At 35.4% G+C, this 22,725-nt stretch overlaps 1 protein-coding gene across 1 annotated transcript in view; it reads right to left on the reverse strand.

Annotated features, from left to right (window-relative positions):
- The window catches only part of LOC148955280 (rho GTPase-activating protein 1-like), a 164,550-nt gene that overhangs the window by 113,008 nt on the left and 28,817 nt on the right, over nt 1–22,725 (reverse strand). Inside the window, exons 3-4 of the mRNA XM_089101316.1 lie at nt 16,056–16,187; nt 6,804–6,939 (exon numbers count right to left, since the gene is read on the reverse strand). Coding sequence (XP_088957442.1) covers nt 6,804–6,939; nt 16,056–16,187 — 268 coding nt within the window. The remainder of the gene's footprint in view (nt 1–6,803; nt 6,940–16,055; nt 16,188–22,725) is intronic.

The following is a 22,725-nucleotide window of genomic DNA, read 5'->3' on the forward strand; positions in this document are numbered from 1 at the left end:
GAACAATTAGCGATCCTACTCAGGTACACATCAAATGGAAAAGTAGTGGAGCGACCAATTGGCTGCTATCACATGCACAAATTAGACGCCGAGAGCTTATCCACCTCAATTTGTGAAACTATAGAAAAGCTTGGTGTAGATTCGATGCTGTGTATTGCCCAATGTTATGATGGTGCATCCGTTATGAGTGGGGAATTTAACGGAGTTCAAGCAAAGTTTAGGGAGAAGGTGCCTCATGCAGTTTATGTACACTGTCACGCCCACAGATTGAACTTGGTTTTGACTGACTGCCTAAAAAATATCAGTGAACTTTCTGAATTTTCCTCTGTGGTGCAAAGACTTTACGCATTTATATCATGCAGCAATACACGTCACGAGCTATTTGTGGAATCCCAGCGTATTAGCGGCCAAACAGTCTTGGAGCTAGAGAGAACCGTCCAGACTCGCTGGTTTTACGCAGTCCGCTCTATTTCGAAGGTGAAGGCCAGATTTGATTGTATTGTTGCTGTGCTTGCCGCAGTCTCCGGTAGTTCCAACGGCGAGGCAGCGTGTGAAGCAAAAGGACTACTGGACAAAATCAACTCTGCCTCTTTTGTTTCAACTTTACACATAATGGAAAAAGTATTAGTCATTGTAAATTGTTTATCAAAGCAACTTCAATCCGGAAGTTTGTTGATTTATAAGGCACTTGCACTGATTTCTGGGACATATGAGACACTCCAAAAGCTGAGAAATGATAACGAATGGAAAAACTTAAGCAAAAACATATCTGAATTCTTAGCTTTAAACGATATCCAGGAATCAAAATCTCCACAATCTAAAACCAGTGCTCGAAACAAGAGAAGTCAAGCCATTTCCATTCGTCTCAAAGCCTTTCTTTCAAACTCAACAACCGGTAAACGCAATATCAGTCAGCCAGTTGAATCAGACTGCGGTAAACTTCTGTACTTTGAGGTAATAAATCGTTTCACGAGTGAGATGGACCAACGTTTCATGCAGAATATGCCTCTGCTCGACGCTTTATCTGCCTTCGACCCCTCAAGTTCCAATTTTCTCGAAATTTCAAAAGTGGAAAGAGTTATGTGTCATTATCAAGAGATTCTCGGTGTTGACGACCATGCCATAGAATCCCAGCTTTCTCTTGCGAAGCTGCATCTGTCAAAAAGTGATATTTCAAAAATGCATCTTCTTCGAGCTATCGAAATCTTATCCGACCTCCCAGTTGCCTATTCTGCAGTGCTAAAACTGATGAAGCTAGTTGCTACTTTGCCTGTGACCACTACCAGTAATGATCGATTCTTCTCGGCATTAGGGCGTGTGAAAGACTATCTGCGATCGACGATGGGAAAGGACAGACCCAGTGATCTCATGATAATGGCCGTTGAAAAAGAGGAGGTAAAGAAACTGGATTTGGATAGATTAGTCAACGATTTTGCCAAGCAGCGACCTTGCCGCTACCCCCTGTTTTAGGTCTGTTTGCTAAATGTTGTTCTTTTTTTTGCATCTTAATTAAAAAAAAATCGAAAAAAAAATCCTTGCCCCCCCCTACATTTTCGTGAATTGGCGCCACTGGAAGTACCTAGTAAAGAACGAAGTGTTTTCTATATATTTTTCCACTTCGTAGAGAAGGGGCGGTTATAGAAACGAAGGAGGAGGCTCATTCGATTGGGAACTGAAAATTCAAGTTCTCTTTTTTTAAAATTCGAAAGTGACTGGATTGAAGTAAGATTCGATTTTTCACAAAATGCTGAATTTTTTGGCAGAATAGCCATTACTCATAATGATCAGAGACCTGGAACCATTCCTGGATAACTTCAACAATGAAACAGAAGAACAGACAATTTTATCCATTCATGTTACAAACAAAGATAAAGCCCTACAAGACAAAGCCCTACAAGACAAAGCCCTATAGTAAGATGGTGTTTGATAACCGGTTTAAGTATATTCTATACATTTCTTAAGCTTTCGGTGGAACAACAATAACGAATATATTAGGCTTTAGATGAAAAAATAACAAATAGTGTTAAGTAATTCTTCGAAGTCCTTATTGTGCTTCCAGATCCCAGTAATCCACCTCAATAGTTCCAGTGTACGTCATACACATATAGTACATGGTTCACGATACATTAGTAAACGTCGATCAACCGCTAGTGCCCCTATAGCAACTGCTAAAGGGGGAATTTCTAACAGAATTACTGAACAAAACCTTCAACTATGTTTCAGAAGACAAATTTCACTACTTTTTTGTTTCCCTGTTTCTGCTGAACAAAAACAACTTTTGGAAAGAAGCAACCTGTTTCCTGTTTCATGAGGAAAATAGAGTACCGATATTCTAATAGAAAATAGAAAGTACTGATAATTGAAAATAGAATGCTGAGGGAACGGCTATGAGGGAGTATATTAAGAAAATCATTGAAGCACAGAAAGCCGTCAGAGAATCAGATCAAATGAACAGTTAGTCGTACGAGACAAATTTGTTACCAAAATATGAGTACAAATAACTTGCAAAGCGAAGGACCAGAGCGTTGATAAGTAGCTTATCCATGAAAGCAGTCTGCGTCACTCGTTTCAGTTTGCTGAATTTACTATACAGATGATATTATACAAGCAGCGAAATGGATCGTATTCAATCTGGCTGATGTTAATAGCCCAAACCTCAAAGCAGTTAATATGTGTATTTTACCTCTGATCTTATATTTAGTGAATTTACAGATTGAAAAAGGAGTCTTTTTAAATGAATTAAAGCGCAAAGGAGTCTTTCCGGATGAAATAAAGCATGCAAAAGTTATCTACCTAAACGAATGTGTCAACAAAAGAGATAATTACGATTGGAAACCAATACTAATTCAGCCACAATTTTTTAAAATAGATAAAAAATTGGAGCATAAAAAGATTTATCAGAACCTGGATTGCCCTGGATTTTGTCAGATTTGCGTTTCTTGAACTGTCTAAATGGTGCCGTAGAAAATAATCTAATTCCTCGGTATGTGTTAGTTGATTTGAAGGAGGGCATTTGATACCGTAGATTTGGAAATCTTACTGAAAAAGTTGCGGAATCTTGAGTTTAAGATATGACCAAACTTGGTTCCAGTCTCTTGAACGAGGAAACAAAGTTTTAGAATTTCACAACATAGAAGATGGCTGGAATAAATTTAGGGAATATACTTTTAGAAGAATCAAAATATGTTCTTAGGAGGAAAGTTATAAGCCCAGTTAGAAAAATTAGCGAACCGCCTTAAGCTTGGAAGAAGAGAGAAGGTGTTTGTACAAAAAGTTTCTGAATGATAGATTTTTCGATAATAAAAGAAAGTAAGGGAGGTAGAGACGACGCAAAAGTGTGAATTAAGGAGATGTGGAATCGAGGTTATGGATAAAATTGCCAAGGATCGGGAAGGTAGAGCCAGACGTCATAGTAGTAAAACACTGTATTGGTGTGTGAAGAAACTGAGGAAGTACTCAGTCTGAACTCATCCTACTTAAAAATAGGAACGGAGCTTTGACTAGTGACAAGGAAAGTGTTAAGGAAAGATGAGCAAAACATCACGTGTTAAACTGTGATCAAGCCACAAGCAATGATATAGAAGATTGAAAATTTTCTTGACAGTTACGAAGTGAAGACTGATCTAATGTTGGTACAGACAAGTAACCGGTGATTTTGAATATGATTTTTGAAGAAGGGGAAGTATCTAATGATTTTAGAAAAATTTTAATCAACACCCTTTATAAGAAAGATGGTAAGATAACGAAAGAAAATGAGCAAAAATGGGGTTTTTAAAGGCAAAATGAAAATACTGAAAAAAACACAACAAAGCGAATATTTCGCGAGGACAAACGCCTCTCTTCTTCAGCGCGAAACTAAATAATGTATCCAAGAAAAGTGCCGAAGAAAAAAACAACAAAAAACAAACGCGGAAAGTCAATGTGAAAAGAACCAAAAAACCAAAGAAAAAAAAACCAAAAACTTAAAAGATGAATAAAATTCGATAAAAGCCAAAAATTATAAGAATTAAAACCACATATCTAACTACCATAAGACGAGTTATTCGCCAATACCCGAGATTTGCACAAAATACAAAAAACTATGAACTGCCATCGACGGATACTAGCGAACAACTGAGAAATAAAAGAAAAGAAAACAATTCATTCACTCAACAACAAAACGAACCAGCAATTAAATAAGTTGGAAAACTATGTCATCTGATTTCGGATTTTAATTATTGCATTTCTTGCAGACGCCCTTTGAGATCTAAGGGGTTATTCACGTGTTTGATTATATGACTGGGAAAGTGGTTCAAGGTTTATTTCAGGGATTACTAAAGTATCGGCTTCTCTTTGGAGAAAACCGAAATATGACTCGTTTATTCTTAAATCACCGGAATCTCTGTTTAAAGCTAGACCTAAAAGTCAGCATTTATAAATTTCAACAGCTTCTCTGTAGTGCTGAACAATACCTTTGTCTTGCGAAATTAGGCTGGCTTGATTAAACAAAATAGTATGGTCTGGGTTTTCAAAAAAGTGCTCTGCAACGGCAGAGTCAAAGTTTTCTGTCTTTTTTTTTTGCTTTTTAAGCGTATTATCAATTGAACCGGAGGGCTAAGTAAATCAATCCATAAGTCACTGATCAGTCATTTCAATATACCAAAGACCACAAAAACATGGAAACATGCAGACACCGGAGTTTTCACCTATCGGGATAGGGTCTTTACCTTGATAAATTTGGGAACTGATAGTTTTTCTGGGTTTTTTTAAGTGTAAATGTTATTTTTTCTTAGATGTTTTGAAATGTGGTCTGAAGCCACATTTTGTGGTCTGAAGATGGTAAGAGTGGGTGTGGGCCATATACTAGTATAGGGGTGGCCGGCGTTTACCCCCCGGAAAATACCCCCCCAATGGAAAATAAGGCTTTTCAAATTTTGGAATTTCATTTGAGCTTTATCTTTTTTAATTTCCACAGGGGGAAGGAATTTTAGTACTTGTGTATTATGCGCCAATCACTCAAGTTTATGGTATGTAAAATTCGAGAACACACCAGTTTTTTCGTTAGTTTCTTCGTTTCTTTAGAAATAAATTTATAGATTTGCACATTAAATTTATTGATTTGCGCAAATCTATAGGGCTATAGATTTGCACATTCGGGGGGAGGGGGTAAAGTATAGCGAGTCTGCATGCAAAATGTGTCTGATACAATTATTCTGCATATTAGATAGATAGATAGATGTGTATTTTAAAGACAAATATGCGGCCATAACATGGTAAAATAACATCAATGAAAGGCACAGATAACAAACTTTGATCAGCGATCATCATAAGACACATAAATGAAGCATTGAATTAACCTAATTATAGTACTTAATGCCTGGAAAATCGGTAACTGAAAAAAAACACTCAACACTTGGAAAAAACACATAAATGAAACATGAAATAAACTTTACACTGGATTTTTTTTTTTTTTGTTAACAAGATTTTCAGATACCTCGCCATTCTTCTGTAATTTTTTTGTAGCCATATACCTAGAAAGAATTGTTTTCTGACATCAAACTGTCCAAATACTTTAACCCCCCTCCCATAATATGCAAATATATAGCCCAAATTATATATTTCCCATATATTCTGTCCCTTGTCTTTGTCTTGTCTCGCGCCAAGCTGAAAAAAATCAACGAAGAAACCGGTTTGTTCTCGAGTTTTACACAGCGTAAGCTTGAGTAAGTGGCGCAAAATTCCTTCCCCCTACGGAAATTAAAAAATACAACTCAAAATAAAATTCTCAAATTTGGAAAGCTTTACTTTCCACGGGGGGGGGGGGGTATTTTCCGGGGTTATTTTCCGCCGGGGGGGGGGGTATTTTCCGGAAAGGATATTTTCCAGGGGGTATGTTCCGCGGGGGCGGGGGGTATTTTCTGCGGGGGAAGGGGTTCTTTTCCGGGGGGTTAAACGCCTAGAACCTAATATTGCATACCAGACAAGCACAATGAACTGATTAGTGCTGTGCTCACAAATAATATTGCTGCATTTAAGGTAGGAACTGAGGTTAGTAGTAAACCTGGTGTGGAGTCAGGATTTAAGCAAAATTATGTCCTATTTCCGTTTATACGATTATTTTGATGTACTTTGTCCTAATGAGCACTCTCCTAGACTTAGATTGTGTAAATGATTTAAGTGTCTTAAATAAAAATCTTAACGAAACGAATGAATTCTTGGAGGTTTTAAAGCTCAAAGTGCAAAAATTAATATTTATGAAAATTAATATTAAGAAGAACAAGACGCTTAGTCTGGGAATAAATGGGAAAGAGAGGTGATGTTGGACAACAAGAAAATCGGCCAAGTGCACAACTTTACTTACCTGGTTAGTACAACTAGTAAAGATGTTTGGAAATATGGTCTGGCTAGACTCTTTAGGGCTATATTGAAAAAGAGGTTAAGATTGCTAAGCCACACTTCGCGGATAAAGGATGACAGATTACCAAAGATTCGGCTTTATGGCCATCCATCTTGGTTCAAGCGATAGGGAAGTCGTCTCCGAATGTGATGAGAAGAGGACACAAAAATGAATATGAAGGAAATAGGAAATTCATGGGAGAAGTAAAGACTGAAACTTTGAATTGGTTTGGGTGAAGAGGAGCATGCGCAATTGGTTTTACCTCAAGTGGTTTGGTGCTGCTGTGGCGGCTGGGACATTTTACATAAGCCAATGTTTGCTCGTTTCATGTTTTGAATGTATAAAATCGACAAAACAATTCAAAACATGCACAGTTTTAAAGCCCTTACGGGAAAATTAATCAAAAAGCAAAATAAATTCCACTTACCTAAGGAATCTGTTGTTATCAAATCCTTTGTTTGAAGGTAATCGAGCAGCGGTTAATACGATAACTTTTCGACTAAGACGATCGACCCCACCTAGCTCAACAATACCATGCTTTGCCATATCGAGATAGTCATCCTCTGAAAATAAAACAATTTTCAATTTTAATAAAAAAGAAAAAATAACAGCTTAAAGGTAGGCCCCAGAAAGTATAATACAAGCTTAACAGATCTTATACCTTTAAACAAGCAACTGTAGATGTATTTATGCATAAATATTTTCTTGAAATTGGCTCCACAATTTTTTTTTTTTTAATTGGCACCTTGTGATTTCCTGGCCAGAAAAAAAAACCTAGACAGGTCAAGAGTTTGAGAAAAAGCGTTTAGAGCCTTAATTCTGAAGAGAAAAATAATGTGAGTGACGTCATATTTAAAAACATTTAAAGACAATAAATTACATCATTTTTCCCCCAGGAGTGATCCTATCGTTTTTAGTATCTCAGACGGTTGCAAAGTTATACAAGATGACAAATGACTGAGCGGCTAAACCAAGACATGGAAAAATGAACAGTAAAAATCACATTGAACTGCAAAGGAAAACGTTGCACAACGAAATATCCTGTCAGAAGGCAAAGCAAAATTATAATAGAATAGAAGAATATGTTAGTTTCGCCTGTTTGAGCAGTTAGAAGACAAATCAAAATTACAATGGAATGAAGGAACGTGTTAGTTTAGCGTGTGTGCCTACGATTGATAAAGAGGATGGAGATAGCATCAGTGACATATATGCACAAGATGACAAATAATTCCTGGTTGTTACTGAATTATATCAAAACGCAATTAAAGAAAAGATATGACGACTGGGGGAAAGCTGGGAAAGAAGTTTTGTATCTATGACGTCGAGCGAAATTACACATTATTTTGAATGAATCCGAACAGCTAAAGTAAAAGGCATGGAAAAAGATAGGAGGTAATTACACAGGGTAATGAAGCGCAAAGGAGATCTGCGGCTAAAAGACATGTGTAAACCAGCATCACAAAAAATACACAGAATCGTAAATGAAATCTGCGGTTAGAAGAGAAGCAGCGGTTAGAATTACAATGAGTTCAATAATAAAAAAAATTATATAAAAAGAGTAATTAGGTGATGTATGAACGAGAAGGAGAAATTAAATTCACGGCGAGACTTCTTAATTCAATTGAAATTGCTGATTTGACACCTCTTGACTTAAAACTAAAAAATAATAAATATATATACTCCCTTTAAACGAGCAACTGTGCATTTTGTTATGTAGGTATGTATGCATAATTTTTTTTCTTGAAAACTATTCTGAATGAATCCAAACAGCTAAAGCAAAAGGCATGGAAAATGTCTGCTCTAATGATGCGCGAAAATAAAGAGCAAACGCGATCTGCAGCTAGAAGACATTCAACAACAAGCATCCCTGCGAATCTCAAATGAAAATAAGGGACAAAAAAATCTCGGGTAGAAGAAAAGCGACAGGGGTGATCACATCAAATAGTAAATGAAATCTGCGGTTAGAAGAGAAGCAACAGTGAGAATCATAATGAGTGCAAGAAGAAAACAAATCCTATTAAAAGGATGATTCTTTGATGCATTAACAGGAAGGAAAAATTGGATTCACGCCAGAATTACTTAGATTATCTAATAAAGATAGAGAATCAAATATATACAAGCCTGCCTCGGGCGAGTGTCAGGGCCCGAGCAAAGCCAGGGAGCATCCGGGCACTTCCGGAGAAAATGGTCCAAATCTTCGTCCTCATCTTTACAAAGAGGACACACATGCCACCCTTCAGGATCAGCTGTCTTTTTGTCGAAAACCTTTTGCCTGTTCTGGATTGGAAGGCAATTCCCCCTAAACTGAATCAATCGACATAAAATCATAGCTGGTAATTAAATTTAACATAAACTTTCTCTCCAAAACTAGGTTTAGCCTGATTAAAATGTTTAAATATTGTAGAATTTAAAACCAGCCCTTGTCAATACTGAATTTCTTGACCCTCTAAGATAAATCGTACATGGCTTTCTATATCTGTTGGTAAATCACGGGAACCAAGACCATCATTCCCTAAGTAAGGCATTCCCACTTTTTCTAGGAATGACTTAGTTTGGGACGACCATGACGTTTTCAAACCATAATTCACCATCTGAAAATATGCTGCTCTTACTAGTCTATGTTCTTTACTCCTAATTAGCTTCAACCAAAATCTAAGCATCAAAATAGACCTACGTAGTAGCTTTAACGAGAACATGCCCATATCACCTTTCAGAATCTGTGAATGAGTTGTCTGAAGTAGACCAAACACTCTTTCATAATACTAGAGCTGGAGGGACTCCAACTGCTGTGACACTTCTCCACCCCAAATCTCTGCCCATATTCTATAACTGGTAAAACTTTTGTATTAAATATTCTTTTATACATTTTTAGGTTTTTAATTCCGGTTATCGTCCGGTTTCTAAAAACTGCAGATTTGGCCACTATGTCTCTAATAATTATTTCATCAACATGACTCGTTTGAACTTCCATTTTCCGATAAAACAAATCCTAAGTATTTTATTTTTTACTTACTTTCCATTCAGTTCCTTATTATTAAATTTAAACCTATAATTATCTTCGCCACTTGTTTTCCTTTTTTTTAAAAATAACAACTTCACTCTTTTCAACATTCAGCCTTAATTTTTTCATATGACAACATTCTTCTGTGAGACTCAGAAGCGTCTGCAGATCTTGCGGTGTACTAGCCACCAAAGCAATATCATCTACAAACAATAAAAGTGATAGTTTTTCGGTCCCTAGACTAACTTTCGGAGCCCATCTATTCTCTAAAAAATCAACAACATCATTTATAAAAATATTAAACAATTTAGGAGAAAGAATGCTGCCCTGTTTTACTCCCAGCTTAATATTAAAAAGCCTAAATAACCTGTTACCGACTAATACGATTCCACTCACACAAATATACATACTCACTATCAACCTCACAAACAAATGAAGGAGGCCAATTCTAAACAGGACATCCTTCAATAGCTCTCTGACAACACTGTCGAGCGCCTTCTGGAGGTCAAGAAATCCCATAGAAAGACAAGTTTTTCCCTTTCCATATTTATCTATCAATGCCTTTAAAATAAATACTGTATCTGTCGTCCCATACCCTGTCCTAAAACCTCCTTCTTCATGATATTATTTTTATTTAACCATTTAGAAAGCCTGGTATCTAATATTTTCTTCACTACCTTACTAAAAGGAGGGACAAGTGCTATTAAACGATAACTCATGTGCAACTTGGGGTTTCCTCTCTTAAAAAGTGGCATAAGCAATTATCTCTTCCACTCATTTAGCCATTGCCCTGTAGTTAACACCTTATTACAAAGAAAAACAATTATCGACATAAAAATTTAAAGAAAATTCTTAAATAACATTACTGGTACACCATCAACCCCTGCAGCCGAAGTCCCTTTTAAATTCTTGAATTCCTACTTGATCACATCATTATTCATCTCACCTAATAAATCGTAATCATGTTCCCTAATAGGATAAACATAAATCTCCGGGGTATGTGCTACCTCTTATATTTCTACACAATCACCTTCCAAGCTTTCTAGGTAAACTTCTTAAAATCTTCGAGATAAAACCTCTTAAAATCTTTATTTAAGAAATTATCCACAATATCAAGTTTCTTCTTTTTCTCAAACTCTCTTTTTCCTATCTATTAATCTTTTATTACATTCGGCCAGTCTCAAACTTTGATCTTCAGCGCTATCACATTCTTTTAAACGACTCAACAAATATCTCATCTTTTCTTTCATTAACTTATTTTCCATATCAATATATAACTCATTCTTTCTTTCCTTTTTTTCAGGTTACCCGATTCTGCACAACTGCCCATTATTTCATTTAACTCCCTAGTTATAACATGTGCCAGGAGCTTTCTTCCCCAAACATTTTTTTTTCTTTTTTCATCCTTATTACTTCAAGGTATTGCAACAAATCGGGACCAACAAATTGGGACCAAATATCCTAAATCTTGGATTAATACATCCGGGATGTCAACCTCAACACCGGCATAAACATTAAAATCCCCCATCAAAACGCACTCCAGATCACTATTACTTTTTTGTATTAGCGACAATTCATCTTCTAAAATTCCCCAAGTATTTTCTCGACTATACGAACTATTCTGTGGAGGGATATACAGAACACCCAAAATTAATTGCTTCTCACATTTAAAACAAATACGCAGCCAAGGTAAGTTTTCAGATCTACTATTAATTCTTTCATAACCATCAATAGCTGATAATTTAATCATTTCAAAATACCGCCATAATGTCTATTATTTCTTGCTGGTTTACGCACCACCTGTTCAACCAAATACCCGGGAGAGGTGATATAGGAAAATGATCATTCCATGTTTCAATAAGCGAAATCACATACTTTCCCCCTTCATTTACTTACTATTAAATGCTAATAATTGTTGTAAACATATCGTTTTTAATTTTTCCTTGTTTTTTTGTGCTGTTTAGTATTTTGCTTGTGTTTTCAGTTTTTGATATTTTATGCTGTATTTTGTAGACTAGATACTGAAAGGCAGCAATGCTATTCGAAAGTTTAGGAATTGCATAACTTTCTGCGAAAGCGCCGGTATTAAATTCAATCTGAAATTAATCTCTCGCAAAAATTGGGGATTTTACATTTTCCCGGTCTCTTGTGTTTGGTTTTCCATTTTCACACTTTGTACCTTATCGATGTACAAATGTAGTCCTTAATCCGATCTAATATCGTTACCAAGCAGTAGGTTATTTTTCTTGTCTTCAAAAAATATAATCACAATTTTGGCACAAAGCCACACATAGGTGAAAATTAGTTACGCAAGCTGTCCAGATTTAATCATGTATTTTATCCGATTGAATTGCTCTTAACTCTCTGAACTCTGAATCAATACTGATTATTAAACCGACTTTATTAAAAACCGACATTACTATATTTAACCGACTTTACCGATCATTCGATGTTGTAAGCAATTATTATACTTAATAATAATACATTAGATGTCAAGATTGGCCACAGGCTTTGTATTCTTTAAAATAAAAGTTGTATTGAATTTTTGGATCCGCTCGGCCAACCATACATATTCTAGAGCCTATTGCATGAAGACTTGCATTGAAAATAAAGGAAAATATGCAGTTGAAAATCTGCAGTTGACAGCCAGATTATTTAATCAAGAGCAGTGGTTTCCATTCACAGCTAAATTTCATATCCTTCTCCCGAGGATTCTTCATTTCTATGCAAAATTCAGGAGAATTTATACACATTTGCGCTACATGAAGGAATTTTTGGCGAAAAAATTATCCTTCTACTTGTACTATATTAATTTTAGTGTCCTAAGAAGAAAAGTGGCAATAAAGATAATGTATCTAAGTTTGTTTATTGACAAAAATGTATATATGCACAAATACTGTTTTTGCCTCTATTCAATACATTTTTTTTTTCAAATTCTTCTACGTATATAGACGATCTTCATCAACAACAACTAGAGGAAGTAGATCCTTCAACTACACAATGTATTCATCTAGAATTAAAAATCCAGTTTCCTATAATAAAATGTCGTTTCACTCCTATTATATCTTTCCTTACAGTCATTTAAACCCATGTGACTCACGTTATCACTCTTACGTTTTAATTTTTTTTTTTTTTTTTTTTTTGAAACGTCAGGGACTGCACCAGCGTTGAGTCGTCACTTTCCGTAATTCCCACACAAAAATCAGTTGGTTTAGAATCAGAGGAACTGATTTGTCTTCACAAGGATGTCGTAGAAACCATTTTCACTTGTTAATGAAATAACTGAAACGCGAGCCAGATTCCATCTTCCAGTACGATTTAAATTTATGTCAGTATCAATCTCTAGTGTGTAAACTAAAATCTTGTGTTGGTTTGAATTTTTTACAATCAAACCAGAGTAGACGGTCTTCCAGTGTTCACATTTATCATAGTGACAATTACAATATCAGAATCTTCTGGCAAGTCATTCACAGATACGTTCATCACAGGCTTAACAGTCTTTGACCTGAATTGCACACTCTCCATGTAATTTATACACATTGCACAATCAACATTTGCTATCATATCCTTCTGCAATAATATAATTCTTACACGACCATATTCACAGAAGTAACAAGCAGAGAAATTAGGAGTGGAACGTTTTAAGCAAATTACTTATAAGAAAAAATTCCTACTCTATTTTTCAATAGATGTCCCAATCCATTTTCCTCTGTGTGCTTGACAATCGCATTCCATCTTTCTTGTATGGCACCTATATATGGTGGCAAACATACTTTGGTAACAAAACATAATTGCTTCTCCAGCTTGATGACAAAATTACATAACATATCTGCTAAACTTTTCATCCCATTCGAAAGTTAGTCAGCTTCTTATTACAAATTCTGCTGCAACGTTTGCAGCTCTTATGTTCACTTTACTCCTCGGTCTCTTAATGAGGGGTACAATACCACCGTTGCTTGCACTAATTTACGTCCGTCTTAACTTTGGCCTAATTTTACATTGCAATTTCTATTTAGTTTCAGTGTCATTTCTTCATTCGTATTAGTTTCTGCTTACTTTAGATATAACATCTTCTATAATCTAATTTATCTTCATTTTAAGTTAAAATATTTATCTTGATTTTTTATGGATAAGCCTTTCTTATAATAATTTAATATTTAAGAAACCACAAAAAGGTAATTACAAGTGGAAATTAAGAATAGAAAGGCTTAATCGTCCTCTTTCAAAAGAATATTAACATGATAAATAGCTCTAATTTCTACACTGCTAAGAAGAAATTGAATATAAAGATAACAATTGAAGAAAAAGACAACAACTATTGTAAATGAGGATGCAGAAGAGAAGGTGAAAAAATTAAGCGAAAAAATTCCGACCCCTCTGCGGTGGATTGTCAGCCGTCTGAAGAAAGCAAAGGAATTGGGAGCACAGAGATGTGACTTGGGGAAGGAGAAACTAAAGAAGGTATCGCGGGATGTTTTTAGAAGTGAGAAAGAACCAAATTATAGAGCTAGAGAAAAGGAGCCGTTCATTCATATTCATTTATCTTTTTAAAGTCGAAGTGAATTGCCGTTTAGTTATGAACAGAAAGAGTTTGTGTACTGCATGATTCATGGAATCTTACCCTTTACTGACAGAGTTAGTCGCATATTGAAAACCCAAACGCCTACTTGTTCAATGTGTGGAGACGAAGTGCTTGACGGACTGATGCATGAATTGATTCAATGCCCCTCGAACGGTGGATTACCCCAAAGATTATTGGAAGTATTAGAAAATGAAGGAATTAAAACAACGTCTGTAGAACAAAAGAAGAAAACTCTAAAACTGTCCTTTCGTGTTAAATGTAAGCGAAGGAATTATGCGCTGTGTTTGTTAGTGACAAGTGTTAAGCATGCATGTGTGGAAAATGCACAAACGTCAAAAGCAAGTCAAAATTCCTTTGTCGAATGTTTGGCTTGAAAGTTATGTTGATGACTTGAGACGGAGTTGAGTATGGAGGTAGAGAATAGACGTAGAATGGATGAGTAAAATTGAGTTTTATATTTGAAAATATTGATCTAATTGTTATAAAGTAAAAATAGTTTTAAATTGTAGATTAAGAGAAAAAAATGAGGAAATGAAGTTAGTATTAAGATAAAAGATTTTAAATTATATTTTATTGGTTAATGTTTGAATTTTGAGTAGCCAAAGGGTATTAAACAGAATTTAGTAGTTTATTTGTATGTTATTTAAGACAGGATTAGATTGGCGTGCCTAAAGATATTGTAGCGGCACAGCATGCTACTCCTCCTAGGTTTGCTTTGGGGTTGAGGGAAGGTTGGGAGGATGGAGGACGATGTTTAGTTGATTGAGAACAAGGTTTTAAGACGAAAATTTGTGTATTATTAATGTATTTCCACGGTGAAAGAGGTGCCCTATGGCGGAAGGGCACCCTGCAAAACCGGGAATGATATTTTTTTTTGTGGTTTTGAAATTTATAGTAGTATACCTTGTCTTCATCAATTATGTTTGGCTACCCATATTAAAAAATAAAAGATGTTTTTAAATTAGTGTAGGTGGTATTAAGGTTTGAAATTAAGTGAAAAAGATTATTATGTCACCGAGAGGAGATGAGACGTGATTTTTAGAATTAAAAAGAAAAAAAGACAACAATTCGGCGATATTAACAAAAGGAAAATTCATCTTGAAGTTTTCCTGGAACAGTGTTATTGATGAACAGCTTAGAAGTTTTGAAAGCTTGATAAGATAATAGACACAAATTTAATTAACAAAACGGTCGAATGCTTTTATCTAAGCCTGTCTCTGTAAAAGTGATCAAGATGAAAAGAAATAGTAATTTCGAATATATACCAGAGCTTATACGCTGAATTATTCGCTCTTCCGGAGAAGCAATATAAATAGATCTGGTTCCTAGATTCCTAAGGAAATAAAAACTCACATATAAAATGAAGGGGGTTAATTTAATGAAATGAACTTTAAGAAATAGTTGACGAGGCTTCAACATCAATATAAAATTAGTAAATTCCAAAATCCATGAAATTAAAATATCTGTTGGTGCTAAGTAAGACAGATTTATATGAAAGGCATCCGATCAACTACAATTGAATTAGAAGAATAAATTTCACGCCCTTGTCCAATATTTCATCACACAGGAAAGATTCACTGTAGAGCAATATCACATATAAAAATTCTGTTGATCTATCCCATAATTAAGTTGCTTTAATTTAGTAAATTTTCATTCTTTCCAATTTCCATATTCTAAAATGTTTACACAAAACTCGGTGCGACGATGGCGAGGACGGCTACAAATTTTTTACTTTCTTAAAAAATGTTATTTTTTACTCAGTTTTTTTGGGAGCACATGTCCAGTACTGTTACAAAAGATACAAATGTTAAGCGTGATCTATCAAATTTTTTATTTCATTTAAACCTCGTCTTTGAGGGGACTTCTTTTATTTACTCACCTGTTTGGGGAGGAGGCAAACATGTAAACCGAAACACAAATTCAGGAACAAATTTCCTAATCTTATGTATCTAGGTTCTTCTTCTAGAAAAGAACGCCATCATCAGAAAAGACAACATCCCATCTTTCACTTGTGCGCAATAAAGCTTCTTTTTTTTACCAACAGTTCGAAAAATTTATACAAATAAAAGGAAGAAAAAGCAACAAGGCCAACAAACCTTCATCAACCTGTTCTAGTCTATTTTCTTCATCATCAATATTTGGACACATACTTCCAAATGCTTCCTCCAAGCTATGCTCCACGCTACATTCAGACACAGGCGTTTCTATATACACAGCAAGCTCGCCCTCTAAAAAACATAAACAAAACACTTATAGGACACATAGGTGCAACCTCAGCTAACAATATACCATTACATTTTTGTTAAAGTAAAATAAAGCATACAATAGTCACTAGAGAGAACGAACAGCCGATATGCTTACATTGAAAAAGAGCATAATAAATTACTCGCTTATCACTTCTACAAGGAACAGCTCATTTATTTTAGCCGTTAGCTGTTCAATTTTTAAAGTTTTCATTTTTATGCTTCAGTTTTTTCTTTTTCGTCTTTTCCCAGGGATGAGTTATGGGGTATCTAAGACTGGACATCGAGCGGGATAATACAATTATGTGACGGATAGTACTGGTGAGAATATTTTAATAGTGGACTTATCTTTCACAGAATTTATTAGCAGAAATTTAGAGGTTTCGCTCAAAAGCCATGATTCTGTTTCGACTAAATAAAAAAATAACAAGTCTTTTTAACTGAAAGTAAGGAGCGACATTAAAATTTAAACCGAACAGAAATTATTCCGTATATGAAAGGGGATGTCCCCTCCTCAACGCCTCGCTCTTTACGCTAAAGTTTTTCATTGTTAAAAAAAAATAGAGTTGTGAGAAAGTAAAACTTTAGCGTAAGGAGCGAGGTAGGGAGTAGGGGACAGCCCCTTTCATATACGGAATAATTTCTGTTCGTTTTAAGTTTTAATGTCGCTCCTTACTTTCAGTTAAAAAAAACTTGTTTTTTTTTTATTTAATTTTTGAATGTTTTTGAATAAATGCAGGTTTTGATCTTGGCTCACCGTACATGAATAATTAAAACACAATTTTCATATTAATTTACTTTTATTTGGTTAAATAGCTTTCTCGAAACTTGTTTTAGTTTTATTTACGAATGTTTTTATTAGTAATAAATATACGTAACTTACGAATTAACTTGCATAACGAACTTCTATATTCATATATTTTTAAAACGTATATTAGGGGGTTTCACCCCCCAGTCAATACCTTGCTCTTTAAGCGGAAGTTCGAATTTTGTTCCAATTCTTTAAAAAGGACCGCTTAATTACAAAGGCCGTTAATTAGAATAAATAGCTCTTATGAAAGTACTAAAAAATCTTTGGCTTAAAGAGCGATGTATTGACTAGGGGATGAACCCAATCATATATGTAATATTTTCTGTTCGTTTAAAGTTTTGTTGTTGCTGCTGTTGCAGTTGAAAAACTTGTTTTTTTTTTATTTAATTTCTGATCTTTTTTTAAATAATGCTGGGAAGTCCGGCGTCCCCTTCATAGGAATGTCCCTTCCCCCATGAAAACTTTCTTCATGGAAAGATCCTCCCAAATAACCTCCGAACCACCCCCCCACTACAAGGAGAAATATCCCCTGAAAACGTCTGTATACTATATCTGTATTATCTGTAAACGTCTGTACCCAAAAACCAATACTATATATTAACATTGGGTAAAGTTCATAACTTTCAGCCCTCCCTCCGGGAACTTCGGGGGATTAAGTCATCCTAAAAGACATACTCATAATATTTTCGAACACGCTGAACAAAATGGGTATCTTAAAATTTTGATCAGGTGACTTTGGGAAAAATGAGCGTGGGAGGGGGCCTAGTTGCCCTCCATTTTTTTGGTCACTTAAAAAGGGCACTAGAACTTTTAGTTTCCATTTCAATGAGCCCTCCCACGATATTCTAGGACCACTGGGTCGATACGATCACCCCTGGAAAAAAAAAACAAATAAACACGCACCCGTGACCTTTCTTCTGGAAAAAATACAAAATTTCACATTTATGCAGATAGGATCTTCAAACCTCTGCAATAGGGTTCTCTGATACGCTGAATATGATGGTGTGATTTTCATTAAGTTGCTATAACTTTTAGGGGGTCTTTCCCCATTTTTTCGAAAATCAGCCAAATTTTCTCAAATTTTCGCGTAACTTTTGATGGGTAGGATTAAACTTGATGAAACTTATATATTTGAAATCAGCATTAAAATCTGATTCTTTTAATGTATCTATTTGTATCAAAATACCGTTTTCTAGAGTTTCGGTTACCATTGAGCCGGGTCGCTCCTTACTTAGAGTTCGTTACCACGAACTGTTTGATACATGTTAAGAGCTAAATAAATAATGCAGTCTCAGTTCCCAAAGGAAAATTTTTTCATCAGAATTTATTAGCATATGAAAATTTGATGTGCTTTAACACAAAGAAAGAAACATCCCTAAAACAGTATAAAATCTTAATGAAAGATTGGCGTGAAATATAAGATGCTCGAGAATCCTGAAGCGGAATTTTCAATCTCCAATTTCAAAAACAAATTATAATTTCCCTTGAAGGATTTCATGGATGCCTATTTACTTTATTTTTCTACTGGTAACCGTGTAAAATTAATGGTCGATGAACATCGGGAAAGGGCAGACTCTACTGAAAATTTAAACCTTTATTACTTTGATAAAATAATAAAAGATAGCATACAGCGAAGAGCCGATTTACTCTATTTTGCCACAAAAGAACAGTCTTAGCCCAAATAGGGCCTAAGTGCTATCAAGAAAAAATTATGAGACAGTATCAAACAGTGCGTGGTAACGAACTGTAAGTAAGGAGCGACCAGGCTCAATAGTAACTGAAACTCTAAGAAACGGAATTTTAACATCAATAGATACATCAAAAGAATCAGATTTTTAAGCTGATTTCAAATATATAAGCTTAGTCAAGTTGTCCTACCCATCAAAAGTGAACGCTAAAGTTTGACTCTTTCTCACAACTCTATTTTTCAAAACAATAAAAAACTTTAGCATAAGAGCGAGGCATTGAGGAGGGGACATCCCCTTTCATATATAGAATAATTTCTGTTCGTTTTAAGTTTCAATGTCGCTCTTTACTTTCAGTTAAAAAAACTTGTTTTTTTTTATTTAAATACTGGCGTAAAACCACCAAGAAGATAGTTTTAAAAACATCTAAAAAGAGAATTATCACAAAGCTTTATGAATGACAGCTTGTTTCTTCGTATTTGCTTTACAACAAACAGTAACATTTTAATTAAAATGTTTTTAAAGGCAATCAAAAAATAAAACATTTTATGTTGCATTATTTACACTCTGAAAAAGTTTGAAGAAAGCGCTACGAAGACTTTGATGTAAAAAGAAGTGATACGGGGTGGCAGCCCTTCTCATATTCAGGAAAAATCTTATTTATATTATGCTTCAATCTAACTCTTAACTTTCAATGAAATAAATTTTCTTTTAATTACTTTCAAGGATCCAGCCTGCTCACTGGTGAGCAGCAAGAGACAGAAGATTCTCGTATCTCTTTTAGGTGCTGAAGGTTAGCGGTCTAAGTTCATACGAAACGACTAGCTGGAGCTCTCCAAAAGAAGGGAGATGCGATTCTAGGGTTTCGAGTCCTCCTAATGGTTACTAACCAAAAAAGAAACAAAACGAACAAAGAAAATAGATATGACATCCTTGAAACATGTCCAGGGGACAAGAGCGACCAAAAGAACTAAACTAGGGGTACATGAAAACCTAAAAAAAAAGAATTGCCGAGAAAAACCGGTACTGTTTTACTTAATGGTACACACCGCTATAGACTCTATAGCAATGCAGACGTGGAGACCCGTAAAGCGGGTCATTGCTATCTAAATTGATCGCAAAGCTTGGTTTCTCATTGAATTTACAATATTTAAACTGTTGTTTTTTGGAGTTTAGAGGGGGGGAGGTACCTAGGTTAGGTTATGTATTTAATATATGTTATACGTCTTTAGTATATGCTATGCTTTAACCAACATCCCCCCACCCCTAATGTGCAAATATATAGCCCAAATTTGTTTCATAAACCATTATAACCGGGTATCTGTCCCTCCCGTTTGACTAGTTTCCTTGATACAGTCTATAGCGATGTGTAATATTAAGTAAAACAGTACCGAAAAACCCTAAAAATAAATTAATTTTCATTAGGGTGGTGAATAGACTTAGCAGAGATTTATGTGAGTGACATAAAACGCGCCTTAAACAAGAATATTTAACGCAATATTGCCTTTTTTCTAAGTTGCTACCCCATAAAGTTGGAAGGTGCTATAATTAAGACCCGATGTGTGAGAATTATAAGAAGTCTGCTAGGATACCAAAGATGATAAATGGCGCTGGGATGCCTAGTCTTGGCATCGGGAAAAGCTCCTTCTAAGAAATTCTCTGCACAAAGCACTCCTTATAAGACCCTCAGAAGGATAACTGGCTCTTCGTAAGGTTTGCAATGAGGGTTTCAAATAATTCGTCAATTAGTTTTCTATGTATCTGGAAGAAATGTGTTTAAAAGGAGGAAAGTATGAATATCATTATACAGGGTGTCGACAAAGTCTGGATACATACGAATTTTAAAAATTTACCGAACCTCTAAAAAACGGAATTTTAATATCAGTAGATACATCGAAAAAATCCAGTTCAAACAAGGTGCAATATGTCTAATTTTCTCCTAAAACGTTCACGGTTGGATGGACCAGAGGGTTTTGGAGGGGCTGAAAGCCTACTTTATATCTATAATAATACAGACTGAAAACGCTTGCATGACTCAGATTCAAACAAGGTAAAACATGTTTACCTTTGAACCTGTCTAGGGTGGTAAAAAAAAACATTATCCTCCCAATTTGCTACATAGAATCTCCGTAATTCTAAAGCAGAAATTTAAATACAAATCAAGTACTTTGGCGGTAAAACTAGAAACCTGAAAACTAGAAAAACTAGAAAATTCATCAACATAGTGATCAACATCCAAAATCAATAACAGGCATTGATTTTGGTGATGATACTATACATATACTAAACCTATTTTCCTTCTACTGATATGCTCTGTCAAAATCCAAGAGAGTGCTAAGCAAGTGGTTTACACTCGCTAAACCTCAGTAAATTCAAGTTGAGATATGCAAATCTAAGTGGCTATCCTGATCAGCATTTAGTTTTATGAATGGTCCTACTATTATGCGATCAATCTAGACATCTTCTGAAATTGTACATTCAATGACGTACATGGGGCAAGAGCGATAGAAATAAAATAGACAAATCAGGACATGTTGAGAGGATGTTGAACTAACCAAAAGCCACTATGTGAATTCTAATACTGCAACTACTACTAGTACCACTACTACTACTCCCACTGATCCTACTACAACAGTTGCTATTGCTAGGACTAAAGGTATTAAGGTAAAATTTTCAGGGAATGGTGAAGGTGGTGGGTACAATCAAAACGCAGCATGTGCAAGCAGGTTGTCAAAAGGGGGCATCTGCAATATCTCAAGAACAGCGTAAACTATTAAGCTGAAACTTTCAGAAAATTTTGAGGAAGATATTGGACCAAAGCGAAACACGGTGTATACAGGCGGGCTATCCAAAGGGAGTATCAGCAACAACCCTGCAAGACCTTAGAATATTAAGCTAAAACTTTTAGGGTTACTAATATTACAACTACAATTGCTATTACTTCTACTACTACCATTACTACTACTACTACTACCGGACTAAATCAAAAGTTTTGAGCGAGTTCGGGTTGTCAAAATGGCATAGATGCAATATCTCAAGCACCGAATAGGTTATTAAGTTGAAACTTTCAGGGAAAGTTGAGGGGCATGTGAGAATAACGGAAAAGGCACTGGGTGCATGCTGGATGTGGAGAGGGTGGATAAGCAATATTTCAGGAACTGCTGAAGGTATTAATTTGAAACTTTCAGGGTTACTACTACTACTACTTCAGCTCTTACTGCTGTTACTACTCTGGAACTGAATCAAAAGTTTTTAAGAGCCGCCACGTTGTCAAAATGACACACAGCCAATATCACAGTAACGGAAAAATATATTAAGTGTAAACTTTCAGGGAAAATTTAGTTTGATATAAAACTAAATCACACGCCGCTATGTGCATGCATGCTATCAAAAGCATGTATCTGCAAATACCTCAGGAACGGCTGCGAGTATGAAGTTGGAACTCTCAGGGCTAATACTATCACTGCTACTACTATTAAAGTAGATCAAAACATTAATAGTGCATCTAGGTTTTAAAAATGGCATAGATTCAATGCCTCAGGAACAACATAGGATTTATGGTTTTGTTTTTCAGGGAACGTTGAGGGGATAGAAAACTAAATCAAAAGGTACTATGTGTATCCATAATGTCGAAAGGGTGAACGTGTTATATCCCAGGAAAAGCTAGGTGTGTTAGGTTGGAACTTTCAGAGCATCTTACTGAGGATGTTGCACTTGACCAAAGGAAACTATATACATTTAAGTTTGTCATACGGGCGTATTTCAGATACCTTAGGAGCGGCCCAAGGTATTAAGTTGAACCTTTCAGGGCGTACCGAGGGGCATGCTTAACTAAACATGGTTATTAAAAGGGGGTATCTGCAATATCTCGAGAACGGCTAAGGGCATTAGGGTGAAACTTTCAGGGGACGTTGCGTGTATGCTGAACTAAATTAAAACGCACTTTATGCATGCAGATTGTCAAAAGGACGTATCAGCAATATCTAAAGAACCACTAACGGTATTAAATAAGGCTACCGCAACTACT

The sequence above is a fragment of the Artemia sp. Qi Xiang Cuo genome, chromosome 2 (assembly GCF_049724085.1).
Source record: "Artemia sp. Qi Xiang Cuo chromosome 2, ASM4972408v1, whole genome shotgun sequence".
In the NCBI taxonomy this organism is placed as follows: Eukaryota; Metazoa; Arthropoda; class Branchiopoda; order Anostraca; family Artemiidae; genus Artemia; species Artemia sp. Qi Xiang Cuo.